We start from the raw sequence: 24,146 nt of genomic DNA, 5'->3' as shown, positions 1-24,146 counted from the left end.
CTCGGTTCAAGTCTCAGCTGCTCCTCTTCCAATCCAGCTCTCTGCTATGGCCTGGGACAGCAGTGGAGGATGGCCCAAGTCCTTGGGCCCCTGCACCCACATGGGGGACCTGGAGGAAGCTCCTGGCTCCTGGCTTCAGATAGGCCTTTGTGGCCATTTGGGGAGTGAATCAGAGGATGGAAGTCCCCCCGCCCCCGACTCTGCCTTTCAAATAAAATAAATCTTAAAAAAAAAAAAAAAAAAAAAAAAAAAAAAAAAGGCATCCGATTATTTTGGAGAGTAAGAAGGAAGGACAGGGGAAAGATCCAGGGATCTGAGTCCACTGCCAGCCCTAGATGATCCCACAGGCGGGGAAGGAGGCAAGTCCCACTGCCTGCCACCCTGGTCAGGCCACGTCAGACCACTGCATCACGGCCACGGCGACCACAGACATGCGAGCAGAGAAGAGGCCTGGGAGCAGGGCCACTGAGGCCCAGAGGCTGCTGGGGGAATGTCGGGAGGGCTGTCAAAGCGGGACAGGCATGGAGGGAGTGTGCCACGCCCAGGCGAGATGTCCTAACACGGGAATCTGCAGGGAAAGGCGGGTCTGAGAACACTGTGCTTGCTGCTCAACTCCTCCATAAACCGACAGCTGACTAAAAAATGCAGTCTTTTAATTAAAAGGAAAAATGACAGGGACAGATTTACTGACTGTGACTTTTGGGGCAAAAAAGCAACCAGTGGGTAAAAAATTCACAGAGGCAGACTGTGATGGAATGTCAGGAATGCTTTCAGCAGCAGCAGCAGCATTCCAAACACGGTGACCTCCCCATCACCGGAGACACGCAAGGAAAAGCCAACGGCCACTGGGAGACCTGAGCAAGTGGGAGGCTCTCCACAGCACCGGGAGAACCTCGACCACTCTGTGTTGGTCTGGCTGACCCAGCCCACTCATGGCAAAGTCAACGCTCAGAGCATGCTTGTTGGCCAGAACTGGGCTAAGACACAATCCCTCATTGTAAGGATGGGTGGACACAACCTGGATGGGCTTCCTGGAGGAGGTCTGGGCCCCCACACCCCTGACAGTGTCCTCTCTGAGCTCCTCACAGGGCAACCTCCCCACGTCTGCCAGGAGTACCACGTTGAGCTGGAGCTCCAGGCTGAAGACGCCTCCACTGTCCAGCACTGGCAACAGCCTCAGGGCGAACACGGCTGGGCGCTCAGGGGGAAGGGCCACGCTGGGACCAAAGAAGATGTAGAAGTGGACAGAGAAGGTGTCCAGCTCGTTGCGCAGGGTCGGGCGTACTGGCCAGCAGTGCTCAGGTGGCGATGTGGTCCCGGGCCCCACCACGGATGTCCCAAGGGACGGTGGCTCAGGGGGCAGTGCCTGGTTGCCCAATGACTGGGGCATGTTCATGGCAGCTCCAGGGACCAGGGCACGAGACAAGCTGGGCTGTGGGCACTCTATGAGGGGCACAAGAAACCAGAGTTAGGGCCTGCAGCCTCACCACAAACCAGATATGAGCCATACAGAATTTAGCAAAGGGTGGGGAGGGTGAGAACTAGGATGTTGATGTCCTTGGGAATGTGGGTGCCCAGGGAGGTAATAATAGGGCCCAGGGGTTCCCAGTGATCACAACTAATAAATGTCATTTTGGAGGGAATCAAAGCCATCTGTCCTTTCACAGGGGCAGTGAAAACAGAGAAACAGATAACTAAGTGCGGCAGGCCTTCTCCCTGATCTGTACAAGCTTTGGCCAGGACATTGTCGCAGAGGCCCTGGCTGTCCCTGCCCACCCTAGGAACTGAAAAAGATTAAATCGAGGAAAGTAATGACGGCCTTCAGCTGTCCCGAGTCAGATACAGGGAAAAAAAAAAGAGAGAGAGAGAGAGAGAGAGAGAAGGAGGAGGAGGAGGAAATGACAGGAAGGCCTTCCAAGGACTTGGAGCTGTGGGTGGGAGAGCTACAGGGAGTGCGAAGGAGCCTGGATGGGGTGGGGGAGACTGCAGGGGTGAGGGCCAATGAACACGGCCAGGCAGCCGTCTACACAGGTGGGTGCTGGGGCAGGTGTGGGGGTTCTGACCTTGCAAGCGCACACACAGCTGGAAGCGGATGGTCCTGCCAGGGCCCCGGGATGGCGTCTCCACACGCACGTAGACCCAGTGCCCCCAGGGGGGCAGCGCCAGCTCCAGCTGGCATACTGAGGCTCCGCCGCAGGCTACCGAGCTTGAGTTGTGCAGCGGTGGGGCCTTGGGACGTAGGCGCAGTGTCAGGGGGCAGGCAGACACCCCGCGGCCCCCCACACACACCAGCTGCGCCGAAACCCTGTAAGTGAAGCTGGGCACAAAGACCCTGGGCAGAGGAGAGGTTGGGGGTAAGAAAGGATGAACAGAGAGGTGAGAGGGACACCAGGATGCACAAACAGCAGGAAGAAGGGCACAGGGAGGGAGTAGGGACACAGCAAGGCAGCCGGGAGGAGGAAGGCAGGGTCCAACCCACACCCTTGGGACTCGGGGCCACTCGGAGTCCAGTTTGACAGGAGGGAGAACAGGGCCAGGCAGGTGGGCTGAGAAGCCAAGAGAGGACCCTGCCGTCTGTCTGAAGCCAGAGCAGGAAGAGAGAAAGGGCCGGTTTTGGGGGCGTATTGGACTTACTTGTACAGGGCTGAACGATTGTGGGGAGAGAGGGTTTGCTCGGAGGGACGACCAGGAACCAGGACAGCCACATCCAGCAAACGCCGGACAATCAGCTGCGGCTGCAGGAGATACTGACACTCATCCTGGAGACCCTGGGACAAAAGCAGGGATGGTGGGGAGGCGACAGACAGCAGGCGCTATTAAACCAAGGCAAACAGGAGCTGTTGGGAGGGGCCGGGAGAAAGCCTCCAGCCCCGGCCTGAGGCCTCTCTCAGCTCAGGACCCTGCCTGCCTGAGCAGTCATCTCTGGTCATCTCCACACTACCCAGGTCTGCGTGACCTGCTGCGAGCCTCAGCATCGGGATTTCTGAGACTAGAGGCTGCTGTTCACTTACGGGGTTGTTCTGACCAAGGAAAACCCCCAAATCCTGCTCTGGAATTAAAGTCCCAGGCCCTGACACCCCCCGCAGCTCCACTCCATGGAACGAGCCAGCCACGGCACTGACCAGCAAAGCCCCACAGGCTGGAAGGAGGACCCGGTAGATGCCAGGCCAGAAGAGCTCAGTGCCCCCTGCCTGGGATCTCCCTGTGTCTCCTGCATCATTGCCTCCCCCACGCCTAGAACAGCACCTAGCACCCAGTAAACTGCCACTGCATTAAAGAAGGGACACCTTTCAGAGAGCTCCTGAACCAACCTGGGTGCTTTCTACCTCTGATGTCGAAAGCCGATGTCCCTCACCTTTGGTGTCAAACTGTAAAAGAGAAAAATACTCTAACAAGTCGGTCCATGGACCTCAGCGCCTAAGGCGAGGATCACAAGAATCACCTTACGGTGAATGAGTCCCAGGAGCAGAGGCTCCCACTCCAGAGGTGGCCCATTTCCTCGCCAGACCACCCGGGGAAGAAACACCTCGTCCACGACTTGCTTGCTGTTGGTTTAACTACAGGATCAGCACGCATGCCCTCTCTGGTTAGGGCGTGCTCCTTCCTTCAATTCTGTGACAAGCACATCCAGCCCCCTCTTTAATGAGGAGGGAGTGTCCAGTTACAGAGCCCGGGGAAGGAGGAGCGGGGTGTGGCAACCTCCGTCCCGTGAAGAGGTCAGAGAATGGGCACCAGAAGTCAGGTGCTCTAGAGCTTCCAAGGCAGAAGTCAAGTGGGAGAACCCAAGGCCAAGGCAACTTCCGCAGCCACAGGAGGAATGGAGCCGAAGCACAGGAGCCCAAGAACCAGGAGAGTCAGAAATGAGAGGCGTGTGGGAGGCAGCAGGAAAGATCCTGGTGTGCGAGGCAGGCAGCTGAACTCTTAGCCTGTCCTCCTTGGGCTAGCCTGGGCTTCTTTAGAAAGGACAGGGCAAGGGGGACAGTGCAGGCTCCAACTGGGCTTGCAGACTCAAGAGGCCTGATGACACAGACCTTCTCTGTAGGAGCAGCTCAGAACCCACACAACCCCTGCCCAACCGTCAGCACTGATCAACAGAGGAGTGCTGGACAGACTGCAGAGGGCCAGCGTGGAAGCAGGGAGACCAGGTCCGTGGTGGCCCCAGAGAAGGCTGAGAGGAGGGGAGGGTGTGCCCAAAGTGCAGATGAAGAGAAGGAGACGCACTCAAGGCATGCTCTAGAAGTGGAGCCCACAAAACTTTTCCTTTATGGAATGGCTCTGGGGAAATAAGGGGAAAAGAAGAATCAAGGATGAGACTTAAATTTGGGATCTGAGCAATTGCTAGATGACAGTACCATTTACTGAGAAAAAGATTCGAGAAGGACAAGGCATGGACTAGGAGAAGTGAAATGCGTACCATGGAGTTCCACACTTCCACCTTTGTTTAGATTTGGATGTACTGAGCTGGAGACATTTCTCAGACATCCAACTGGAGATGCCAAGCATGCAGTTACAGTCTGAGATTTGTGGAAAGTGGGCCTGGCTGAATACCTGGCTGGACGCCAACTCCTACATGGTACAGCGCTACAGACACCAAGCAAGAGAGTGGGAAAATTAGACAGAAGCTGTCCCGGGACCAAGCATTAAGTCACTATAATCACACCAATCGAACAGAGGAGAAGCCAGAAAGCAGACAGGGGAGGAGTGGACGGTGGGCAGAGAGAAAACCAGGAGAGTCTTGTAAAGTCACAAAGGCCAAGAGGAGAAAGTGTTTCAAGAAGGAAAGAGTAATACAAGGAGCTGGTTAACAGCTAGTTGCTAGTTAACTCCCGGGAGGGAACTGGGGACTGGAAGGGAAATGGGAAGAAGACTTACTTTTCACTGTCTGCCTTTCGTACCTTTCGAATGCTGTACCAGGTGCTTATGTTACCTATTTAGAATATAAAACAAAATAACTTAGAAGAGGGGGAAGCAGCAGCAGCACCATTAGCTGATTGTAACTACTTTAGCTGAGCTGTTGAGTCATGATTGGTCCTTCTAGAAGTACAATCTGTTTCTTTGCTTTCTTCCTAGTTGTTTTCATTCTTTTACTTGCTTTTGTTTACTTTCAAATCTTAGACCTGGAAGAGGACTCATTCGAGAGAGACCTGTGGGCCACCGTTTGGGAGGACATTTCCCTTACGAGACATTTGGGTGCCACCTGGTATCTGGCAGTCCCCTCAGCACAAGCTCCAAGACGAGAACCTGCAAGGAGAAGGCGGCGGGAGGACAAGGAGTGGCTGGTAGGAAGCAGTGTACAGGACAGGAAGAGAAATGAGATCAGTCTGGGCTACTCCAGTCTGAGCAGGTGTCAGAAGGCAACAAAAATCTGCCACGGTTCACCATGTGCCAGGCTCTAGGCTGAGTGCTAGGAACACACAGCGAGGAACACAGACACAGGGACGCGAGCCCAGGAGAGGCACGTGGACCAGGTAAGTCACTTCCCTGCTACAGTCCCTCAAGGCTCCTTGTCACCCTCAGACTTCAGTTCTAACCCCTAAAGGCCCTTAATGATCTGGCCTCTGCTCACCCCTCTACTTTCCTCATGTACCACCCACTACCCAGCCCACACTGAACTACCTCCGTTCTCCCATCGAGCCTTTGGCCATGCCACTCTCACACCCAGAACGCCTTTCCCTGTCTCCTCAACTCCAGGCCTCACTGCCTAGCAGTTCCTAATTTCACTGCCACCATACTCCCAAGCCGAGCCATCTCTCCTAAAGACGAGGGGCTACAGGAAGAGCTGAGCACATCCCCAAACCTGAGGAAGGCCCTAGAAATTGCGCTGCCTTCTTATCACTAGTACTCATTAGCATGAGTCCCCACCCAGTCCATGAGCCCACATAACATCCCTTGTTTGTCAAGCCCTACAGGAAATCAGAAGCATAGTACGAAGAGGAAACAATTTTGGAAGAAGGAGGAATGCCCGGACAATGAACCATAGGCTTGAGTCTCAGAAATTAGCCAGAGTCGGGATTGCTGAAGACTTGAATTCCGAGTAGTGCCATATGATTCCAGGTGGGGATCAAATTCTTAGGAGCAGACAGAAGATCTCTCTGGAACAAGCCTGACTGAAGAGCTACATCCCGCATGGTATCCAGGCAGGCTGCTACTCACCAGCAAGGTGGAACCGTGCCCTTCTGAGTCTTACCTAACCCCTGGGGAGCTCTGGGCTGGGGCTTCCCTTGTGGTACCAAGTCCCCCAGGTCCTACTTGCTGTACTAGATATAAATAGTCAGGTCAGGCCTGGCTCTTTGCTCACTGCCCAGATCCCTTTGGTCTGAGCACTCTGAATCACCCTTCAGGTTCTGAGCAGACTTCCTCTGTGCTGTCCTGACTCCCCATTGTCACAACGTGACAGCCATGAACAACTCTGACCACTCCCAACCAGGCCTCAGCTCCCACAGAATCCCAGCCCAGGCCTAGGCCTCCTGCTCGCCCAGAAATGTTTTCAGGAACTAGAGCAGTGCTCCAGCAGCAGCCTCCCTGTCAGCTCTCACTCAGTGAATTCAGCATTTGAGCTGGCATCGGGGGCAGGCTCTTTGGGATCTGGCCCAAGACCTGTGAAGACATTCCTCCTCATAGAGGAAAAAGAGGCCTTTGTTCTGACAGTAGTCGAGGCCCACCCAGAACCCAGAGCCTTTTCCTACCTGCTCTCATCCAGGGGGTCCCCTGGTCTAGACAGAGAAGTCTCTTGTATGAGGATTTTCAAAAAGCTCATGGAAAATGCATATTATGAAAAAATTATGCATGGATTTCAATTTTTTGCACCAAAATAAACTTTTTAATTCCATTTTCGTTGAAGTTTTTGACGTGTCCTCATACATCACTCTCAAGAAAAACAGGTGTGTTACTATGAAGACCTCCAGAGACTAACTCAGTCCTGGTTCTCATCTCTGCCAATGGCAGGGCCAGCGCACCTGTCCCTGTGTGATTCCCCGTGCAAAGGCAATAGGCAGCACCTATTCTGAACACTGGACTACAGAAGGAGGACAAACGCGAGCCTGACGTAGGCCCAGAGTCCTCATCCTCAGGGAACTCAACAGGGAAAGAGACATCTGAGTCAAATCTTCTGACTGGAAGGTTCTGTCCTGCTGAATTCTCAATGACCAAACTATATTCTACAATGTCCTATTCCTGAAGTCCTTTCTCTGCTCATGCAGGGTCCTTCACCCTCACCACGGCCCCACATAAATGGCCACCCCACGCTGACAATGGCCTGCTCATCACACCTTCCCTTCCCACCACTGAACAGGAGTGGGAAACCCACAGATCCCCTCACTACGAGGAGGAGGTCTGGCCTAACACATGAGATTACCAGGAAAACATGGTGACATCTCCTTCCTATCCAACCAGAGAAGCCTCCTAACCTTGGAACCTGCCTTCAGACTTTAACAACCTCCACTCTAGGAAAACAGTGCTGAGAGCTTCAGGGAAGGGAGACGACAGTCGAGATGGACACCAGCTGCCCAAAGCATCCTGTGAGTGGGAAAGGGCTTCTCTTCCGGTCTGCTGTAGGGTTGTGGGGAGCTGTCTGAAATCAGGAAGGGACAGGAATATATTCTCCTAGATGGACTAAAGACTGGGTGGTAGAGCCTTCAGGTCTATCGGGGCTGTCACCCACCAAGATGTAGAACAATACCAAGCCTGGGTTTGTACAACACATGGACCCATCCCCGGCTCACTTTGGACCATCTGGATTAACCCTGTGCCTTCCAGCAGGAAGGGACACTATTCTCCAGTCTGCCAGAAGTCTCTGATTCCAGACTCCGGGCTTTCCCTTCAGCTTACCTGGACCCTCCTATGTCCTCCCAGGGCTCCCAAGTTGCCGCCTGAAGATCGTGGCCTCTGGCCCACCAGGGGACCTGCTGGCCTCTAGTCACGCCTCAGCCCAGCCACCCTCATGCTGTTGCCCGCCCTGGACAATGCTGGTATCCCAGGCAGCCTGAGGGGGAATTCAGCAGAGATGGAAAGGCAGCTCTGGCCCTTCCAGCCCTGGGCGCTTCCACCCACCTTGACAGAGATGTGGCCGTGGGCCTGGGGAAGGTGGGCAGCCAGGAACCAGTCCCCAGGTAAGGGGCTGCTGACGTTAAAGATGCCTGAGGTGCGGTTGGGCAGTGTCCAGCTGAGGGTCAGTGAGAAAACCCCAGGCACAGCTGTGTCCCCTGGGAAGTGTGTATGTAGAGGATTGATGACAGGGGGTGCTCCAGACCGGAAGTACCTGGGGGACCAGAATCAGGAGAGGAGGAAAACAGGCAGTGGGGTGGGAGACGAGAAACAGAGAGAAGAAAGGAGAACAGTCATTCATCACCAGTAAAACAAGTGGATTCCCATACCAACACATATAACAAAGTGGTTCCAGGTCAGGGGTCAGTCCATTGAGGTGAAAGGTCATCTCAGGCTCTCACACAGTTATACAGTAGTCAGGAAGTGGTCAGGTGACAGAGGTCATGGCCCGCACTCAGGCACCTTTCAATCTGGACAAGGGTCAGGGTCAGGGGTCAGTTTAGACACTCAAAGTCACATTTGGGTTGGGAAGAGGTCCGGGTTGGAAGTGGGGACTGCAAGGTTACCTCAGACACTCACACAGTCACACTCTGGTCTGGGCAGTGGTCTCCAAAGGTTCCCCCCTGCTCCTTGAAGATGATGAGGTTCCAAACAGCCAGGAATGTGTCCTCGGGAATATGGAAGTGGAAGAGCTCGGTGCTGGCAAAGGAGCGGAAAGGGCTCAGCTTGCGGGGTGAGCAGGTGGAGTAATCAGTCAGGAAAAGGCCTCCTGGGACGCAGGGGAAGAGAAAGGCACGGGTGGGACAGAGGCACTTCCCTCAGGCCACAGGCCTGCCAGCTTCCTCACCAAGGGCAGCAGCTCCACCCATGCTCTCCACTGGGCAGGAGCTGGGGCCTGTGCTGCCCGCCACCACCTGGCTTCATCCTCACGGTGGCCTTGAAAAATAAAACTCTTTCCACAGATAAGGAAACTGGCGCTCAGACTTCAACCAAACTTCAGATTTGTCTAAAGCCAAACTCAGGACCTTTTAAACAAGCTCACAGCCATTCTCTCTTAAGAGTCTTGTTCTCTTACCATGTCTAACAAAACAGAAATGTGGGAGGTGTGTGAGTGTGTGTGTGTGTGTGTGAGTGCATGTGTGTGTGTGTGTGAGTGTGTGTGTGAGGTGCATGTGTATGAGTACATGTGTGTATGAGTGTGTGTGTGTGAGTGCATGTATATGAGTATGTGTGTGAGTGCATGTGAGTGCATGTGTATGAGTACGTGTGTGTGTGAGTGTGTGTATATGAGTGTGTGTGTGAGTGTGAGGTGCATGTGTATGAGTACGTGTGTGTGAGTGCATGTGTGTGAGTACGTGTGAGTGTGAGTGCGTGTGTGTATGAGTGTGTGTGTGTATGAGTGTGTGTGAGTGCATGTGTATGAGTACATGTGTGAGTGCGTGTGTGTGTGAGTGCATAAGTACATGTGTGTGTGTGTGTGTGTGTGTGAGTGCATGTGTATGAGTGCGTGTGTGTGTGTGAGTGCATGTGTATGAGTACGTGTGAGTGCGTGTGAGTGTGTGCATGTGTGTGTGTGTTGGCAGGGGCTCCTAAGCCACTGAGCAGGCTAGAACTCCACCTGTGGGGCGCAGCAGCCAGCATGGCACTGTGTAACTTCCTTGTTTATTTTCTTCCCCTTTTCTGTCCCTCTGCGGGCTGAAGCAGCAGAAACCCTCAGAAGCTCCACAAGAGCCGTCTGTGTACCGGCGCAGGGCAGGAGCGGGAGGGGAAAGTGTGGTGAGGCTGCCAGGGCCTGCTTGGGTGGCAAAGGCAAGAACAGGAGCCGGCAGGCCACCGCGAGAGTCCCCAGGAAAGGAGGAAAGAGAGGCATCGGGCCCTCTGGGGTCAGAGGGAGCAGCCAGGGGGTGTTTCCCCAGAGGAGGCCCCCATGAGGCAGTCAGCTGGTGACCCCGTGGGACTATTCAGAGCAGGCCGGGCTAGGAAGAGGGGAGGAAGTGGCCATCTCTACCTGAAATGCCGCGATAACTGGCCATGACTGTCAGGCACAGAGCCAAGGTGAGCAGGAACACCGTGTCAGCAGCGAGCCGGGCAAACACACTGCAGCAGTGAGAATGACCCAGTAGCTTATCTGGATGAGGGAAGAGGCCCCCAAAAGCAGGCAGGTTCCCCAGAGTGAAGCTTGGGAATCTAGCTACTTAGGAGACACCAGCACACCCTCAGAAACACCCAGGGGAGCGCCTCCAGGCCAAGTGACAACTACCTGCAGGACAGGTTAAGGGTCAGGCAGAGGAGACACTCAGCTGGGGAGTCTTTTTGCCAAGCAGAAAATACCCACGGGACTTACTTAGTCTGACACCTTCAACTCTGGATATGGGAAACATGACTCCCAATGGGAGTAGCTTTCAGGGAGAGGGTGGCCCCACTGAACTGGAGGAATCTCAAGAATCACCCTCCAGAAAGCTGCATGACACAGGCAGGAGCCGTCGGCCATAGGCTGGGCTGTGTTCATCTTCAAAATCCACTGTTATACCCAAGGAACAGTCTGTCCAGTTCAGACCACATGATCAGTCTCAGCTGTCAGAATCCAGCCACCTTGCGAGCTGAGCTGTGCCTGGGATCCCAGAGAGATTCATAGAGCAGCTTCCAGAGATCAGAGGAGACACACCCAAGAAGGATGAAGGGAAAAGGAACCAACCAGATGGGGGAGACAGGTTTCCGGAGAGCCCTGACCATCACAATGGGAGGCAGAAGGCCAGGAGAACAGCCTGGACACAATGGTTACAAGAATTCCGAGCTCTGGAGCTCCCTCTACTGGGGTTAGCGAAGGGCTGCGCTCCTCAAAGTAGGTCCCAGGGATGGGTCATCTGATCAGCCACAGCTCCTGCTAGGAGGACGTCGGTTGGCCCCTCAGTGAAGACCCTCGGGGAGAAGCAGCTGTGGACCTTTGGGAAACAGGGGCAGATAAGCACAAAGACCCCTGCAATCCATAGCACCGCGGAGAACTGGGGTCTAGCTAAGCCAGCCCTAGGTGGCCAGCACCTAGAGGTCACAGACTAGGTGAGTGGGGAAAGGAGAGGCCGGCAGCTGGGAACAATGCGAGGAACCTAGAAGAAGTTTTGAGGGCAGATGCTTGAGCAAGAGTGCCCGGCCCCCCTCACCCCAAGCTTTGGCTTGGAGTTGGAACAGGGCCTACCACAGCTGTGTCCCAGGGGAAGCATGACAAGGCCTGGCCAAGTTCAGACAGACCTGTCCTGAATGCCCCAGTACTGCTATGATGAAGTTACGGTGATTCCCTAATACTATCCAAACCACCCCTTTACAAACACACACACACACACACACACACACACACACACAGGTTGAGGCAGACCCAGCTACTGATAGCACTAGGTAGAACAAAAGGTCATTTCCTGGAATGGAAAGGCATGCCTGGGTTATCAACCGGGCAGATAAGCCCAAAGAAAAGACCCAACAATCAGGGATGGAACCAGGAGATCCAGGAGGTAACTAAAATGAGATCAAGGCAACAATAAGCATTTGTGCAGTTGTATGCTGATGGTCCAATGACACTGCTGGCCCCTCCTCGGGCAAACCTATCACGGCCACTAAGTACAGAGCACCCCTCAAAGGCACTGGCTCTGTTCTCATCAGCCCTGCCAGCCACTGGGCCTAGTCGATGCTCTTTTCCAAAGTCACTGCAATTCTCCCCAGAGCACCTGCTCCTGCTCCTGGGCAATCCGGCTTTGATCCCCAACTTTCAGTTTCCTGTACTCTGGCTATCAGTCACCCTCTTCCCTAGCCACGCACTCAGTGCAAGCTCAGTGGGCTCATGAGCCAAGAAGCCATGATGGCAAGGATGGACGCTATGAACTGGCCTCAACAATATGGCCTCTTCCTCACCAAATCTGAAAATCTGATTGTCTGCTGCCTCTGCTGAGTGCCCAACCTACCAGCAGCAGTAATTAACACCACACTCCCCCACTCCCGCTCCTCCCTTCAAGGAGAAGGGCTGGCTGCAGATGGAGAACTTGTACCAGAGGACTTAAGAAAGTTTGTAGAAGATGGAATTAAAAGATAAGTTTCTTTTGGTGCAAAAAATTTTGAAATATTTGCCATTTTTTCATAATATACACTTTCCATGAATTTTTGAAGACACTTCATATATGATTTCAATGTTTTTTACACCAAAATAAACTTACCTTTTAATTCCATTTTCCCACAGACTTTTTGAAGTACCTTCCATATACACTATTGGAGGCACCCCACACCACCTTCAACCTTGAAACTCCATTTCTGAAGGTAACACTTCAGTGATCCGTCCATTTGAGGAACAGGCTGAGCTGAAGTGAAATGTGTGTTGGCCACGACATATCCCTTCCCCTCACAAAATAACCTAGGCATCCAGAGGATACCTTGGCTCACACACAATATCCGTGTGCCCACAATCACCAACACACAAGCAAGTGCACATGCTGTACATGCCCGTGTTTCCACAGATCCCTCGGACACACACAGACATGTAAGTGTCCAGATGCCTCTGCAGGGGCCGTGACCTTCGATGGGCACTCATCTCCAGGCCCCTGGAGCTCACCCAAACCCAGCCCCACCCCTCTGTTAGCTGCTTCTGCCAAAGAGACCATCAGACACTTCTCCATCCTAGCTGAGGGCCACCTGCAGAGGTGGCTGCGGAATGGGGCTGTGAAAACCACAGTCATTTCATGGTGGGGCCTTGGAGCAAGACTCGCTCCTCCTCCCACATTCCAAGAAGTTGGGCCTCTCCCTGTCCCATCCAAGTCACTTCCTCCCTGGAGGGTGGCCCTAGGCTGACACCTGGCCAACGAGGAACAGTTTGTGGATGAAGCCTCCTTGTGGGCAGACTGGGGAGAAGAAAGGTTGTGCGTGGAGTGTTTCTCCACTTGGGTCTGTTTCACAATTAGGCATCTATTGCAGTGGGAACACACACACTCACACACACACAGAGACACCCTTTCTCTAGCCCCAGCAATGCCACTTACAACCTGTAAACAAACTGCTGGCTCACTGAGCCTCAGTTTCCCCATCTGTAAAATGGTCTCTGAGCATCCACTCTGCTGTAAAATGTATCAGGAATTTTCCCTAGGCAAACCAAAATTCTTCAAAACAAGAGCCACTGCAAGAAGAAAACTCATTATAATGGCAACGAATCCATGCCCATCTGTTACCTGTTATCTTCTAAACTGTTTTTTCTGAACCCTGCTTGAATGCATGCCCAATATTGCAAAGCTTTAGACTGTATTTTTGAGAGAGGCCGCAAGGCCACGACTTCCCTGAGGGAAAAAAAAGAGTTAAAGTGGGATCACAACAGACACCAGGAAAGAAACCCTGGAGTCTATCAGCCACCTGCTGGGCCTCAAACCCAATTACCCTTCTTTTGAGTCTGTGGAATTCCCCCTGGATGGAAGACTTCGCTCCTCCCTCTCCCCCCACCCCCTTCTCCCAGAGATCCGGTTCCCCAGCTCCTGAATCTCTCCAGCCCACCCACTCCTGCCTGATCCCCCTCCCTGCTGGCAAGCTCGCCTGCTTCTGCACTCACCGGCCCCTGGGCCAAGGACAGAGAACAGCAACAGCAGCAATAGGGCTGGCGGGAGCTGGGGCCCAGACCTGAGTCGAGGCTGGGAGAGGGGCAGAGTATGAGAGAGAGGGGGGCCCGGTGGGAAGGACTTGGGCAAACACAGAGAAGCGGGCAAAGGCTGGCACAACGGGTTGGGCTGGGCTGCGTACCGGGGCTTGAACAAGGGCAGGGAGTGGGATGGAAGAGGAGGCTGTGATAAGGGCGGGAGCGAGGGCTGGGGCTGGGCCAGGGGCTTAAGTAAACACTGGCCACCGGGCCGGGACAGGAGCTGGGCTGGGATTTGTGCCAGCGGATGGAACAAGGGCCGAGGGAGGGATGAGGAGAAGGCCAGCGGCAGGCACTGGGGCTGGAGAGGGGGTCTGGGTTGGAACCCGGACCTTGGCATTCGCAGGGATCCCGACCAGGGCTGGGACCGATTTGGGACGCGGGTCGAAGGCGGGGCCGGAGGCCAAGGCCAAGATTGGGATAGGACAAGGGGCCGCGACAAGGGCTGGGCCATGGCCCGGGGCGGGGGCGGGGCCGGACAGGCCAGCGCGGGGCGCTCGCAGAGCTGACCCGCGGCTCCGCTCCCCACCCCTGCGGGGTGGCCTCCGGTGTCCTCGCGGGCCTGGGGCGGGGGTTCGGGACCTGGGTGGGAGTTCAGGCCTGGGCGACTCCGGGCTGCGCTGAACCGGCGATAACCAGGCCCCGCGGCGGCGGCGGCCTGGGCCTGACGTAGGCGTGACGCTCCGCCCCCGACCTGTTCGATTGGTCCCTGTCATTGAAGCCCGCCCCCTGCCCTATTTTATTGGTCTCTAACTTCGTCCTGCGGGGTTTCGCGGACAGACTCCGCCCCAGTCCCAAGCCACCTGAGACCCTGTCTTTCCCACCCCAAACACAGAGCCTCAGTGCCCTCCTCAAATCCTCACAGCCCCCGCTGGCCGCCCCACAGAGGGCTCACAGGAGCTCTACGGAGACCCTCCCAGACCCAGTCTTCCCACAGGCGTACCCACAGATTTTTCGCAGCTCCAACCCCAGAGACTCGCTTATGGAGATCCCACAACCCACCCTCCCCCCCTTTTCAGACATGAGCCCTCTGGGTTCGCCCCCTCCAGGCCCAATGCAGCTCCCTCATCAGGCCTCACCCACCAACCGAGTGACCAGACTATTGTTGCCATGGAGACTGTGGGCGTTCTGGTCGCCCCGGTGACCGTCACCTCTTCTCCCAGCCTGGGTTCTAAAGGCGTCAGTCAAGGCCCTCCCCTATCGGCCCTAAACCACAACTGCCCCTTCCTGCCCTTCCCCAAGTCGGATCCAAGGAGCGCCTTTGCGAAGTTCTGCAGATGCCCAAATCCTCTCCCCAAATAGTTCCAGGCCAGACCGTTCACCGCTCAGCACCTGCAGGCCTGGCTCATTCACACTTGAGTCTCCCCAGGCCTCAGCTCTCCCCTTCCGGTCCTAAGGCAAGAGCCTGACCCAAGGACTTGCAACAACCAAGCCAAAGGTATGTAGTTTCCCCCTCCTAATGTCTCCTGTCCTCTGACACCCCTCAATCTAATTCCCTCTCAGTCTCCACGGGTCATCCTTAGGCCTCTGCCACTATTCCCTCCGCCCATCTCTCCCCCTTCTCTTCTGATCCTCTGGTTCTCTGTTCTCAGAAGACTTTTCCCTCTAGGTTGGTCATCTTCCTTCCTCTGCCTCTGCCTCCATTCCCAAACTTCCCCTTCAGAAGGGGTCTGGTGAGCTTCAGAAGTGAAATATCTAGTGTCAGGAGCATGGGGAAAAGTAGGGAGCAGAGAAAGTTAAGGCAAGGATTCTCAAGCACTGTTGCAAATGGCGAGAAGCCTTGACGGTCAAGAAATTTGGACTTAACCCTTTAAGGCTGAGTCACTGAATACTTTTAAACAAGGCAAGTCCTGTGCTGGGTTTGCATTTTAGAAAGATCTCGATTGGATCGGGAAGGAGGGCTGTTTCTTTTAGACATCCTTCTAGAATAAATTGGGCATATTCCTTTCCCACAGCACCTGGGCTCACCCCAGCACATCAGCCTATTTGTATTGTTATTGTTAGTTAACCCATCTCTCTCCCAAACTCACCCAAGTCCAACACATAACATGATGCCTGAGTAAGAGTGTAGGATCAGACTCTTTGTATAAATGTGAATGACATAAATAAATGAGAGAACTGGTGAGTGGATTAATATGCTGGGCATGGCAACAGAAAGGCAAATTTATCATACAATCCAGGCAAAAGGTGATGAGAAGTTGAGCAAAATTGGAGGCAAAGGAGAGGAGAGAATGCATTTGGGAACTATCTAAAAGACAGGAAATATGGCTCTTGACTGTCACTTCAAAATAAGCACTAATTCCCAGCGTTCAGTTTGATGCCCCTGGGACGTCCAGTTAGAAATATCCAGCAGGCAGTGGGCTATGAGTGTGAAATGCAGGAGTTTAAAAAGGTCTGGGCTGGAAATGTGGGTGTAGAAGTTATTGGCACACAACTAGAAGTAACTGAAGCTCTGAACACGAATGGGTGTGTGTGTGGTCCGTAGGTAAAACCAGGCTGTGAGCAGGGTGCCACCTTATGCATCCTGGTAGTCTCCAGTGTGCTCAAGGATCAACCTCAACTTTCCTTTGGTATTCCCAGTCTCTGGAACTCCTCCATAACCTTTTCTCCAGGGTCCTAAGACATGCCCAAGGCCCTTCTCTTGGACTGGCCAAGTAGCTGTGTTCTGAATTCCTCCTGGGGAATGGGGATTCTGACTGCTTCAGCCTTGCTTTCTTTACGTTCCAGCTCCTTAACCACCCACAGTGGCATGCCCATGAGGTCTGTGCGTATAAGTGAACCTTCTGGCATCACATCCTGAAAGCCAGAGCTCATCTCACTTTCCTCTTGTATCTCAGACACACTGAGAACTTTACCCTAATTCTGTGACCCACTGTGATCCCTGGGCGCTATCTACCTCGATTTACAGGCCCTGGAGTCCCAACCTAATGAAGCCTGTACCCTGTTCTACCACTAGATGGAAGCAGACGAGGCCACAGAAGAGACTCATACCACCATGGATGCAGAACTGCACCCCTCTTCAAAAGACCCCCCTGTTGAAGATTTACAGGCGCCCCCCTTGGAACCGTCCACCCCTGAGGCTGCTTTAGAGCCTCAGGCCTCTCAAGACATTTTTGTGCCATCCCCTGCCCAGACCCCCTTAGGGTCACATAACTCTGAGTCCCCTTCGGTGCCATCCCCTGCCCAGACCCCCTTGGAGCCCCATGCTTCTGAATCTCCCTTGGAGCCTGCCATCTCTCACATCTCTTTACAACAGGCCATCTCTGAGGCCCCTTTGAAGACCCCGACCTCTGAGACCCTACTGGAGACTCCCATCTCCAAAGTCCCAGATAAACACCTTTCTTTTCAGCCCTCATCAGTCATTCATGTCTCTGGGTCTTCCTCTGAGGTTTTGAAGGAAGGTTCCCTCTCTGAGCCTTCTTCCAGTGAGATCTCACGAACAAGGAGGGCCACCCAGGTCCCTGAAGTTGAGCACCTTCCAAAGCACTCCCTTCCGGGCCCTTCAGCCCATTTCTACACAGTCACATCTGCAAAGCAGAAGGATGATGCCGAAGAAGATGAGGAGGGAGAGGAAACCAGCGACGCCACTGCTCACACAGCCCTGCCTGGACACCAGACGGGCAAGAAGAAGGCAAAGAAAGAAGTTATCTGTAATTGTCCACGCCCTTTCTCCTGTTCTCTGCCCACTGTCCTCAACCTTCCCCAGAAGGAGGGCACTGAGTTACTCTTAGACGTGGTCCTTTCTCTTAGCTTTAGGGTCTCCTCACTTCCTCCCGGTTACACAGCCCCTTCCTTCCCGTGTTCCACAGGCCACCCTGTGGACCCTGCTAATCAGGCAGAGTCGGTGGAAGCAGCTAAGACAATGCACAGAGAGCAATTTGGTACTCAGGTGAACTATGTTTTCCAATGGGAGAAGAATGCAGCCCTGAATGCCATCCAGTCAGGTGAGCCCAGGGAGCCTTTCTGAGGTCTGTAACAAGTCCATGGACATCCTCTAATGCAACAGGACCTAGGAAACCTCGTGGAAACAGCATTGCCACCTGTGTAGAATCTGGAAGGGGAGTAGGCAGGCAGGTCAGGAAAAACCACAGTGGTGCTATTCATAAAAAAGCCCAGGTAAGGATGAGTGGCTGACTAGAATTATTAAAAGTAACAGGGCCCAGACAGCCTGTACAGTCAGCTCTAAGGCAGACGTGGCCCAGGGCACTCTCCAGGAGACTTGTTATGACATGGCAAAGGGCCTTGGTCCCTTGGGTGAAACTCCTTTAAAATGTTGTCAACCCCAGGAGCTAGCATTGTGGTGCAATGGGTCAAGCCAACACTTGAAATGCCTGCAGCAATATTGGAGCGTCGCTCAAAGTCCCGGCTAATTCACTTCCAGTGCAGCTTCCTGTTCATCCATCCTGGGAGGCAGCAGGTTATGGCTCACATGCTTGGGCTCCTGCTGCCCACATGAGGAGACTGAGATGGAGTTCCTGGTTCCTGGCTTTGGCCTGGCTCAGTCCCTGCTATTGCAGGCTTTTAGGGAGTAAACCAGCAGATGGAAGGTGTCTTTCTCTATTCCTATACCTGTGTCTTGTAGGTAAAAATAAATAACTAAACATTAAAAGGCTGTCACCTCTGCATCCCATGTCCATGATCATTTGAGTACCCAAAACCTGTGATTCTCCTCACCAAAGAGGAGAGCCACAAGGATTCTGGGATTTCTAGACTGAATTCCAAAGGTATCACTGCATTTATTTTGATCCTTCATACCTCCTTTCGCCTTAAGAAGGGAATAGAGCTATGTCAAAGGTCTAAGTTATAAACACACCTCGCTGATCCGATGGCAGGAGCCAGGTGCTTCTCCTAGTCTCCCATGGGATGCAGGGCCCAAGTACTTGGGCCATCCTCCACTGCACTCCCTGGCCACAGCAGAGAGCTGGCCTGGAAGAGGGGCAACCAGGACAGAATCCGGCGCCCCGACCGGGACTAGAACCCGGTGTGCCTGCACTGCAAGGCGCCGGCTGCAATAATTTACTTTCCCCATTCCTATGCAGGGACCCTCCCTCCCCCTCCACCTCTGGCCAAGAAAAGCACAATGAACTCATTTGTTTCTCAATTTCAATTTAGGCATTGAGGTGACTTTTTGCTCAGTTGCACATCTTCTATCACTCTGACTTAGTTTCTTGCAAATTCAGGGTCTCTTCAGTCCCTCATTCCCCTTCTCCAAACTTACCTACTCCTCAAGGCCACTGCATTCTCTTTTCTTCAAATTGAACTTCTTCATTTTCCTGTTTAAACAGGAAGTTTTATAGAGAAACTTAAGTGTCATTGAATCCCAAGCAGATATTTGGGGTCTGTTTCTAAAAGTGGGGGTCTTGACTCCCTGGAGAATCGGGACTGCATAACAGTATATGTGATGAGTAGAGAAATAGCAAGTGCATGCTTTTCATTTATCCAACAAAAATTTACTGGGCACCAACTATGTGCCAGGCACTGAGCTAGATGTGGAGGTAGTGGTGCTGGTGAGGTTTCAAAGACAAAATCTGTGATGACCCCAATAAGTAAAAGGACAATTACAATTCACCCTAAAAATTGCCATACTTGAGGTCAGCCCAGAAGTGCTCTGTGAGCAAAGAAAAGGAGTAAACAGGTGCTCCAGGAATAGTAGCCTTGGAAGGACTGACTGCTCAGCTGAGAGCCCTAAGATGAGTAAGAAGAGATGGCCAAGCAGAGTGGTGTAAGGTGAGACAGAACAAGCTAAGGTACCATAGAAAATTGTAGCAATGAACCATGCCCATGCCCAGTGCATAGGACACTGGGGGAATATCTCAGCTCAGCTCTGGAAGGGCAGAATTGTGCAGGCATTTCTTTTCTTCATTTTATTTAAAAGGCAGAGAGAGAGAGAGAGAGAGATTGATTTATCAATCTTCCATATGCTGGTTCACTTCCCAAATACCAACAACAGCCAGGGCTGGGCCAGGCCAAACAAAAGAGTCATCTAAGTCACCCATGTGGATGGCAGGATCCCAAGTAACTTGAGCCATCACCCACTGCCTCCCAGGGTGTGTGTTAGCGAGAAACTGTATTGGAAGCACAGTAGTCAGGCCCAAGCCAGATACTCAGATGTGGGATGCAGCCATCCTAAGCAGCACCGAGTGGTGACAAAACACCCACCCCTGTGCAGGCATTACCCTGCCAAGCTAAAGAGTTAAGGTTATATCCTAAGGGCAACAGAAAAGATTTAAACAGGACAATAACAGATTTGTATTTCTGAAAGATCATTCCTGCAATAAGATAGAGGAAAGAAAGACAAGACTGGAGACAGGGGCACTGCATTGTGAAGCACTGGAATAATCCAGGTAATAAATAGATGAATGGAGGTGGAGAGAAGTAGACAGATTCAAGAGATGCAAACAAGGCAAAATTGACCATCGGGTTGCTGGATGTGTAGGATAAGTAGGAGAGGGAAATGCCTGGGATGAAACCTAGGTTTGTGGCTTGAATAACTGATGGGTGATGATGCCATTAACTGGGTGCTCAAAACAGGGTAGATGCTTGGTAAGTATGTGTCAGATGAACAGGGGATATAAGACATTTATAAATATGTGTCTGATGAACAGAGGATATAAGACATTTGTAGTGTTGATGGGACATGCTGATGCAAGCCTTGAAGACAGAGCCCACACAGGTTAATGCCGGCTTCCCACTTCAGAGTGCTGGATGCTTTGCTACCTGGGAGGCAGCAGGCAGATGGTGGCCTAAGAACTTGGGATCCTGCCACTCATGTGGGAGACCCAGCTCCTGGCTCCAGCCTGGTTCAGCCCTGGCGATGGCAGCCATTTGGGAAGTGAACCAGCAGATGAAAGACCTCTCCCTCTCTTTCTCTCACTCTCCCGCCACTCCTTCAATATTACTTTTTCAAATAAATCAGTCCTTTAGAAAACAGAAAAGAATCTAGCAGACAGCTGGCTGTATGGATCTGGAGCTCAGAGGAGAGGTCTAGACTGGAGCGATCCTTCATGTAAAGACAGTTCTGTTGTGTAGACGTTGTGTGCATGAAGAGATGTTGAACTGGACTGTGTTTCAGAGATTCAGAATGCATCACAGATAATGTCTCCTCCCCTGCTAGTCCATATCTTCTTGTAACAGGAAGGCGATTTGGAGTCAGAACAGAGAATGCCATGTCCTATGCTGGAATCCACAGCCTGATGTCAACTGCCCGTTTCAGAGCCCTCACACTTGTAACTCCTATAGAGCCTGAGGTGTGGTTGCCAGTCTCCCTGCTTCAACTCCTCTTCATCTGAACACTGAGCACTGATTCCTACCCCAGTACTTGGACTGGACTCCCCCAGGCCTTTAGGCCAGGCCTTGATCTGTGGGCACAGTCCACCTTAATCCACAGACACTGAGCCTTGTTCACCTCTGTACCTCACCTGTCCATCCAGTGTGTCCCTCTACTCCAGCAGAGCTCAGAATTTCTCCAGTAGAATCCTGGCTCATGCTCAGACCATTGTGACTCTGCCTATACCCCGCCATCTCAACCAAACCTGCTCAGCATAACAGGGCACTGGCACCACAGCCCGAAGCCGCAGAGCCAAAAGACATTCACACAGGCTTTAGATCTCAAGAGACAATGGGTAAGACAAGAAAGTCTCATTGGAGGCCCAGAAGTATAGATTATGTCCTCTGGTCACAGACAAAAGAACACTCTTTCTTTCTCAGCTTTTTTTTTTTTAAGATTTATTTATATATTTGAAAATCAGAGTTACACAGAGAGAAAAGGAGAGGCAGAGAGAGGTCTTCCATCCGCTGGCTCACTCCCCAGTTGGCCACAATGGTCGGAGCTGCACCGATCTTCCTGGCCAGGAGCCAGGAGCTTCTTCCGGGTCTCCTTTGTGGGTGCAGGGACCCAAGGTCTTGGGCCATCTTCTACTGCTTTCCCAGACCATAGCAGAGAGCTGGATCGAAAGTGGAGCAGCCGGGACTCGAACCTGCTACCCATAGGGATGCTGGTACTGCAGGTGGCGGCTTTAGCCACTACACCACAGAGCCAGCCCCTCTCAGCTTTTTTATGGAATTTTAGAGTTGTGCCAGAAATACTGGGTCTCTTTTCCCTGCTGAAGGAATTTGCTCAACTTGATTCATTCAGGAAGGCTACAGTCTGTGACACCTATCTTGTGCCAGGCCCTGTGCTGGGATTGGACAGAGAGCTGGAAAGACGGACCTTTTCCTCTAAGAATTCATTGACTAATTGGGAATATAAATGAACATTGCAATGCAACGAACTGTAGTGTGACAGGAACAGCGCAAGGAACTACAGAAGGCAAGAGAAGGGGCCCAGGGAGAAAGGCAAAGTCAGGGACAGTGCTTTGAAAGCGGTGACGGCTCAGTTGAGACTTGAAGTAGAGACAAGAGTCCAGCTACTGAACGACCCACTCCCTAGGGACTCTTGACTCTAGGGACACAAGATTCTTGGCCAGAAGTCGCGGTCTGAGGGGGAGGTGCTATTGGAGTCTCCCCCCACACTTACACAGCCCCATGGTGGCCTCGTGATGAGACTGGCCGGGAAACCAGACGGTTTCAGATCCCAGGGCTGACACCAGCCCTCCAGGTTGGTGGCCTCCTGCTGGTGCCTGCTCCCAGGGATACGGCTCATGCCTCCTTCCTGGCCTCACAACTGGCATGCTTTTGCTCTTCACTGTCCACAACTTCCGGCAGACCCCTCCTCCTGACCCCTGGAGAGCGGCAGGCAGGTTCACAGAGGGCATTCATTCACACCGGGGACACAGAAGGGCAGTTGGAAGGCACCTACCTGGAGAAGTGAGGAGAAGCTCTCTTCCCTCCCTCCTGGCACCAGGGCTGTCACTAGCCCCTCTCCGGGGGAGCCAGTCCCCACCTGCTGTGCCCCTGCACAATCGGCTCCCCTTTTCCTCAGCTGACACTTCCAGGATACAAAGAAAAGCTGGTCTCTAACGCAGTAAGGGGAGGAGTTGCGGAAGCCCATAGTCACAGAAAACTCAGCGAGTCACGTTCATCTCACACAAAGAGTCACCTACAATCGTCCTGCTCAGAAATGAAAGACGTGGGAGGGGTCCTGGGGGAGGAGAACTGCAGACACTTGGCGGGGTGGGTGGAGAGGGGATGAGAAAACCCAGCAGGGTAACAGAAGCATAAAGAGGAAGAGATGAGGACTCTCGGGGAGTCCGAGTGCTCCCAGCCCCCCGCGCACAGGCAGGTGACAGCGCCTGGGGACTGGTGTCCGGGATTGTTCTCCTCACTTTCTCTTCTCACTCAGTGCCTCCCCATCTAGGTCTGTACGTTGGCTGGCGCTGCCCCCATTACCTATGGGACTGTTTCCGGATTAGGGATGAATCCAAGTGCTTTTGTGGCCACCTGCTGAGAGAGCATCATGTCATCTCAGGTAGGGGAGATGGCCAGGCCCTGCCACATATGAGAGACTGTGTGTGCACGCGCATGTGTGTGTGTCTGTTGGCATGGGGTGGGGTGGGGTGGGGCACGGGAAGGCCAGGCCCCGGTCAGGTGCTAGACTTACCCTACCACCCATCTGCATTCCCACAGACATTTCTGTGCCCTGCCGCGTGAGCCAGTGCCGCTGCCTCATGTTCTGCTTTATCCCATCACGCCCAGAGGAGGTGGGTGAGTTCTGGCTCAAGAGACGGGCCACCTTTGACCCCAAGGCCTGGAGGGCCCAGTGTCGCTGCAAACACAGCCACGAAGACCACGCAGCCACCAGGTCCCATCCCTGCAGACATCCTGGTAACTCCTGGGGCAGGGGGACTGTCCCGGGGAGGGCTGGGACCGGTCATTTGGAGATGAGGATGGGGACCTGGGAGGAGAGACTTGAGCATGTGGGTGGCAAGGAGGGGATGGAGACTTGGCTCACGGGGACACCTCCACTTACGTTGCTGCTGTCTTGACGCAGGCTGTTGCTGCAACTGTTTTGAGTCTAATTTCCTCTGTGCGGCCTGTGACCGGCGCTGGGAGGAACACGAGACCTTCTTTGAGACTGAGGAGACCCGGCGGCGAGGAGGGAGACCTCATGGTGAGGGGGCAACCTGGCACAGGGGCCATTCCCGTGTCTGCAGTCAGAAGGCCGGGACACTCCCATCCTCAACCACCCCCACCACGATACCATACTCCCTCACCCCACATCCCATGCTGACACTGGTTTCCACCCCGGGAACAGACTGTGCCTGTCCTGTGAGAAGCCACCCCTAACTAACTTCAAGGCTCCACAGAGGTGGGGGCCCTCTGGCCACCCCAGATCCCACCCTAGTACCCCAGAGCTCCCTGCAGCATTGGGTCTGGCCCCACATCTGACCCCCATAACTGACCCTTTCACCTCTGTTGTCTCCTCCAGGGACACACACTGTCAGCAACTGGCGCAGGCCGATGTGAGCCTGGCCCAGACCAGCAATAAAGGGGAACCACTGGAATCTGA

At 53.4% G+C, this 24,146-nt stretch overlaps 2 protein-coding genes across 31 annotated transcripts in view; one reads left to right on the top strand and one right to left on the bottom strand.

Annotated features, from left to right (window-relative positions):
- The window catches only part of TMEM8B (transmembrane protein 8B), a 25,136-nt gene extending 10,429 nt beyond the window's left edge, over window positions 1-14,707 (bottom strand). For 2 of the 27 annotated variants that reach the window (XM_070054193.1, XM_070054156.1), the window contains exons 1-8: window positions 14,282-14,369; window positions 13,616-13,694; window positions 8,623-8,812; window positions 8,050-8,257; window positions 4,873-4,927; window positions 2,635-2,768; window positions 2,064-2,229; window positions 1,118-1,443 (exon numbers count right to left, since the gene is read on the bottom strand). In XM_070054193.1, the coding sequence (XP_069910294.1) occupies window positions 1,118-1,396 (279 nt within the window). In that variant the 5' untranslated portion in view covers window positions 1,397-1,443; window positions 2,064-2,229; window positions 2,635-2,768; ... (3 more) ...; window positions 13,616-13,694; window positions 14,282-14,369. Of the gene's footprint in view, window positions 1-1,117; window positions 1,444-2,063; window positions 2,333-2,634; window positions 3,383-4,872; window positions 4,928-8,049; window positions 8,258-8,609; window positions 8,813-10,051; window positions 10,337-10,387; window positions 10,711-13,244; window positions 13,350-13,615; window positions 14,572-14,642 lie in introns of those variants that run through there. The other 25 variants (XM_070054211.1, XM_070054162.1, XM_070054206.1 and 22 more) reach the window with 24 other exon arrangements.
- Window positions 14,502-24,146, top strand: FAM221B (family with sequence similarity 221 member B). 4 transcript variants are annotated; one of them, XM_051856683.2, is made up of 7 exons: window positions 14,502-15,137; window positions 16,608-17,349; window positions 17,509-17,643; window positions 22,980-23,105; window positions 23,264-23,461; window positions 23,628-23,747; window positions 24,066-24,146. In XM_051856683.2, the coding sequence occupies exons 2-7, from the start codon at window positions 16,656-16,658 to the stop codon at window positions 24,101-24,103; spliced, it is 1,311 nt and encodes a 436-aa protein (XP_051712643.1). In that variant the 5' UTR covers window positions 14,502-15,137; window positions 16,608-16,655; the 3' UTR covers window positions 24,104-24,146. The 4 variants fall into 4 exon arrangements, with proteins under 4 accessions (XP_051712643.1, XP_008265850.1, XP_051712637.1 ...); XM_008267628.4 differs by having other exon boundaries at window positions 14,630-15,137; window positions 16,656-17,349; window positions 22,995-23,105; XM_051856677.2 differs by having other exon boundaries at window positions 14,630-15,137; window positions 16,656-17,349.

This window comes from Oryctolagus cuniculus, chromosome 1, assembly GCF_964237555.1.
Source record: "Oryctolagus cuniculus chromosome 1, mOryCun1.1, whole genome shotgun sequence".
In the NCBI taxonomy this organism is placed as follows: Eukaryota; Metazoa; Chordata; class Mammalia; order Lagomorpha; family Leporidae; genus Oryctolagus; species Oryctolagus cuniculus.
This window is presented reverse-complemented; position numbering and strand designations above follow the sequence as displayed.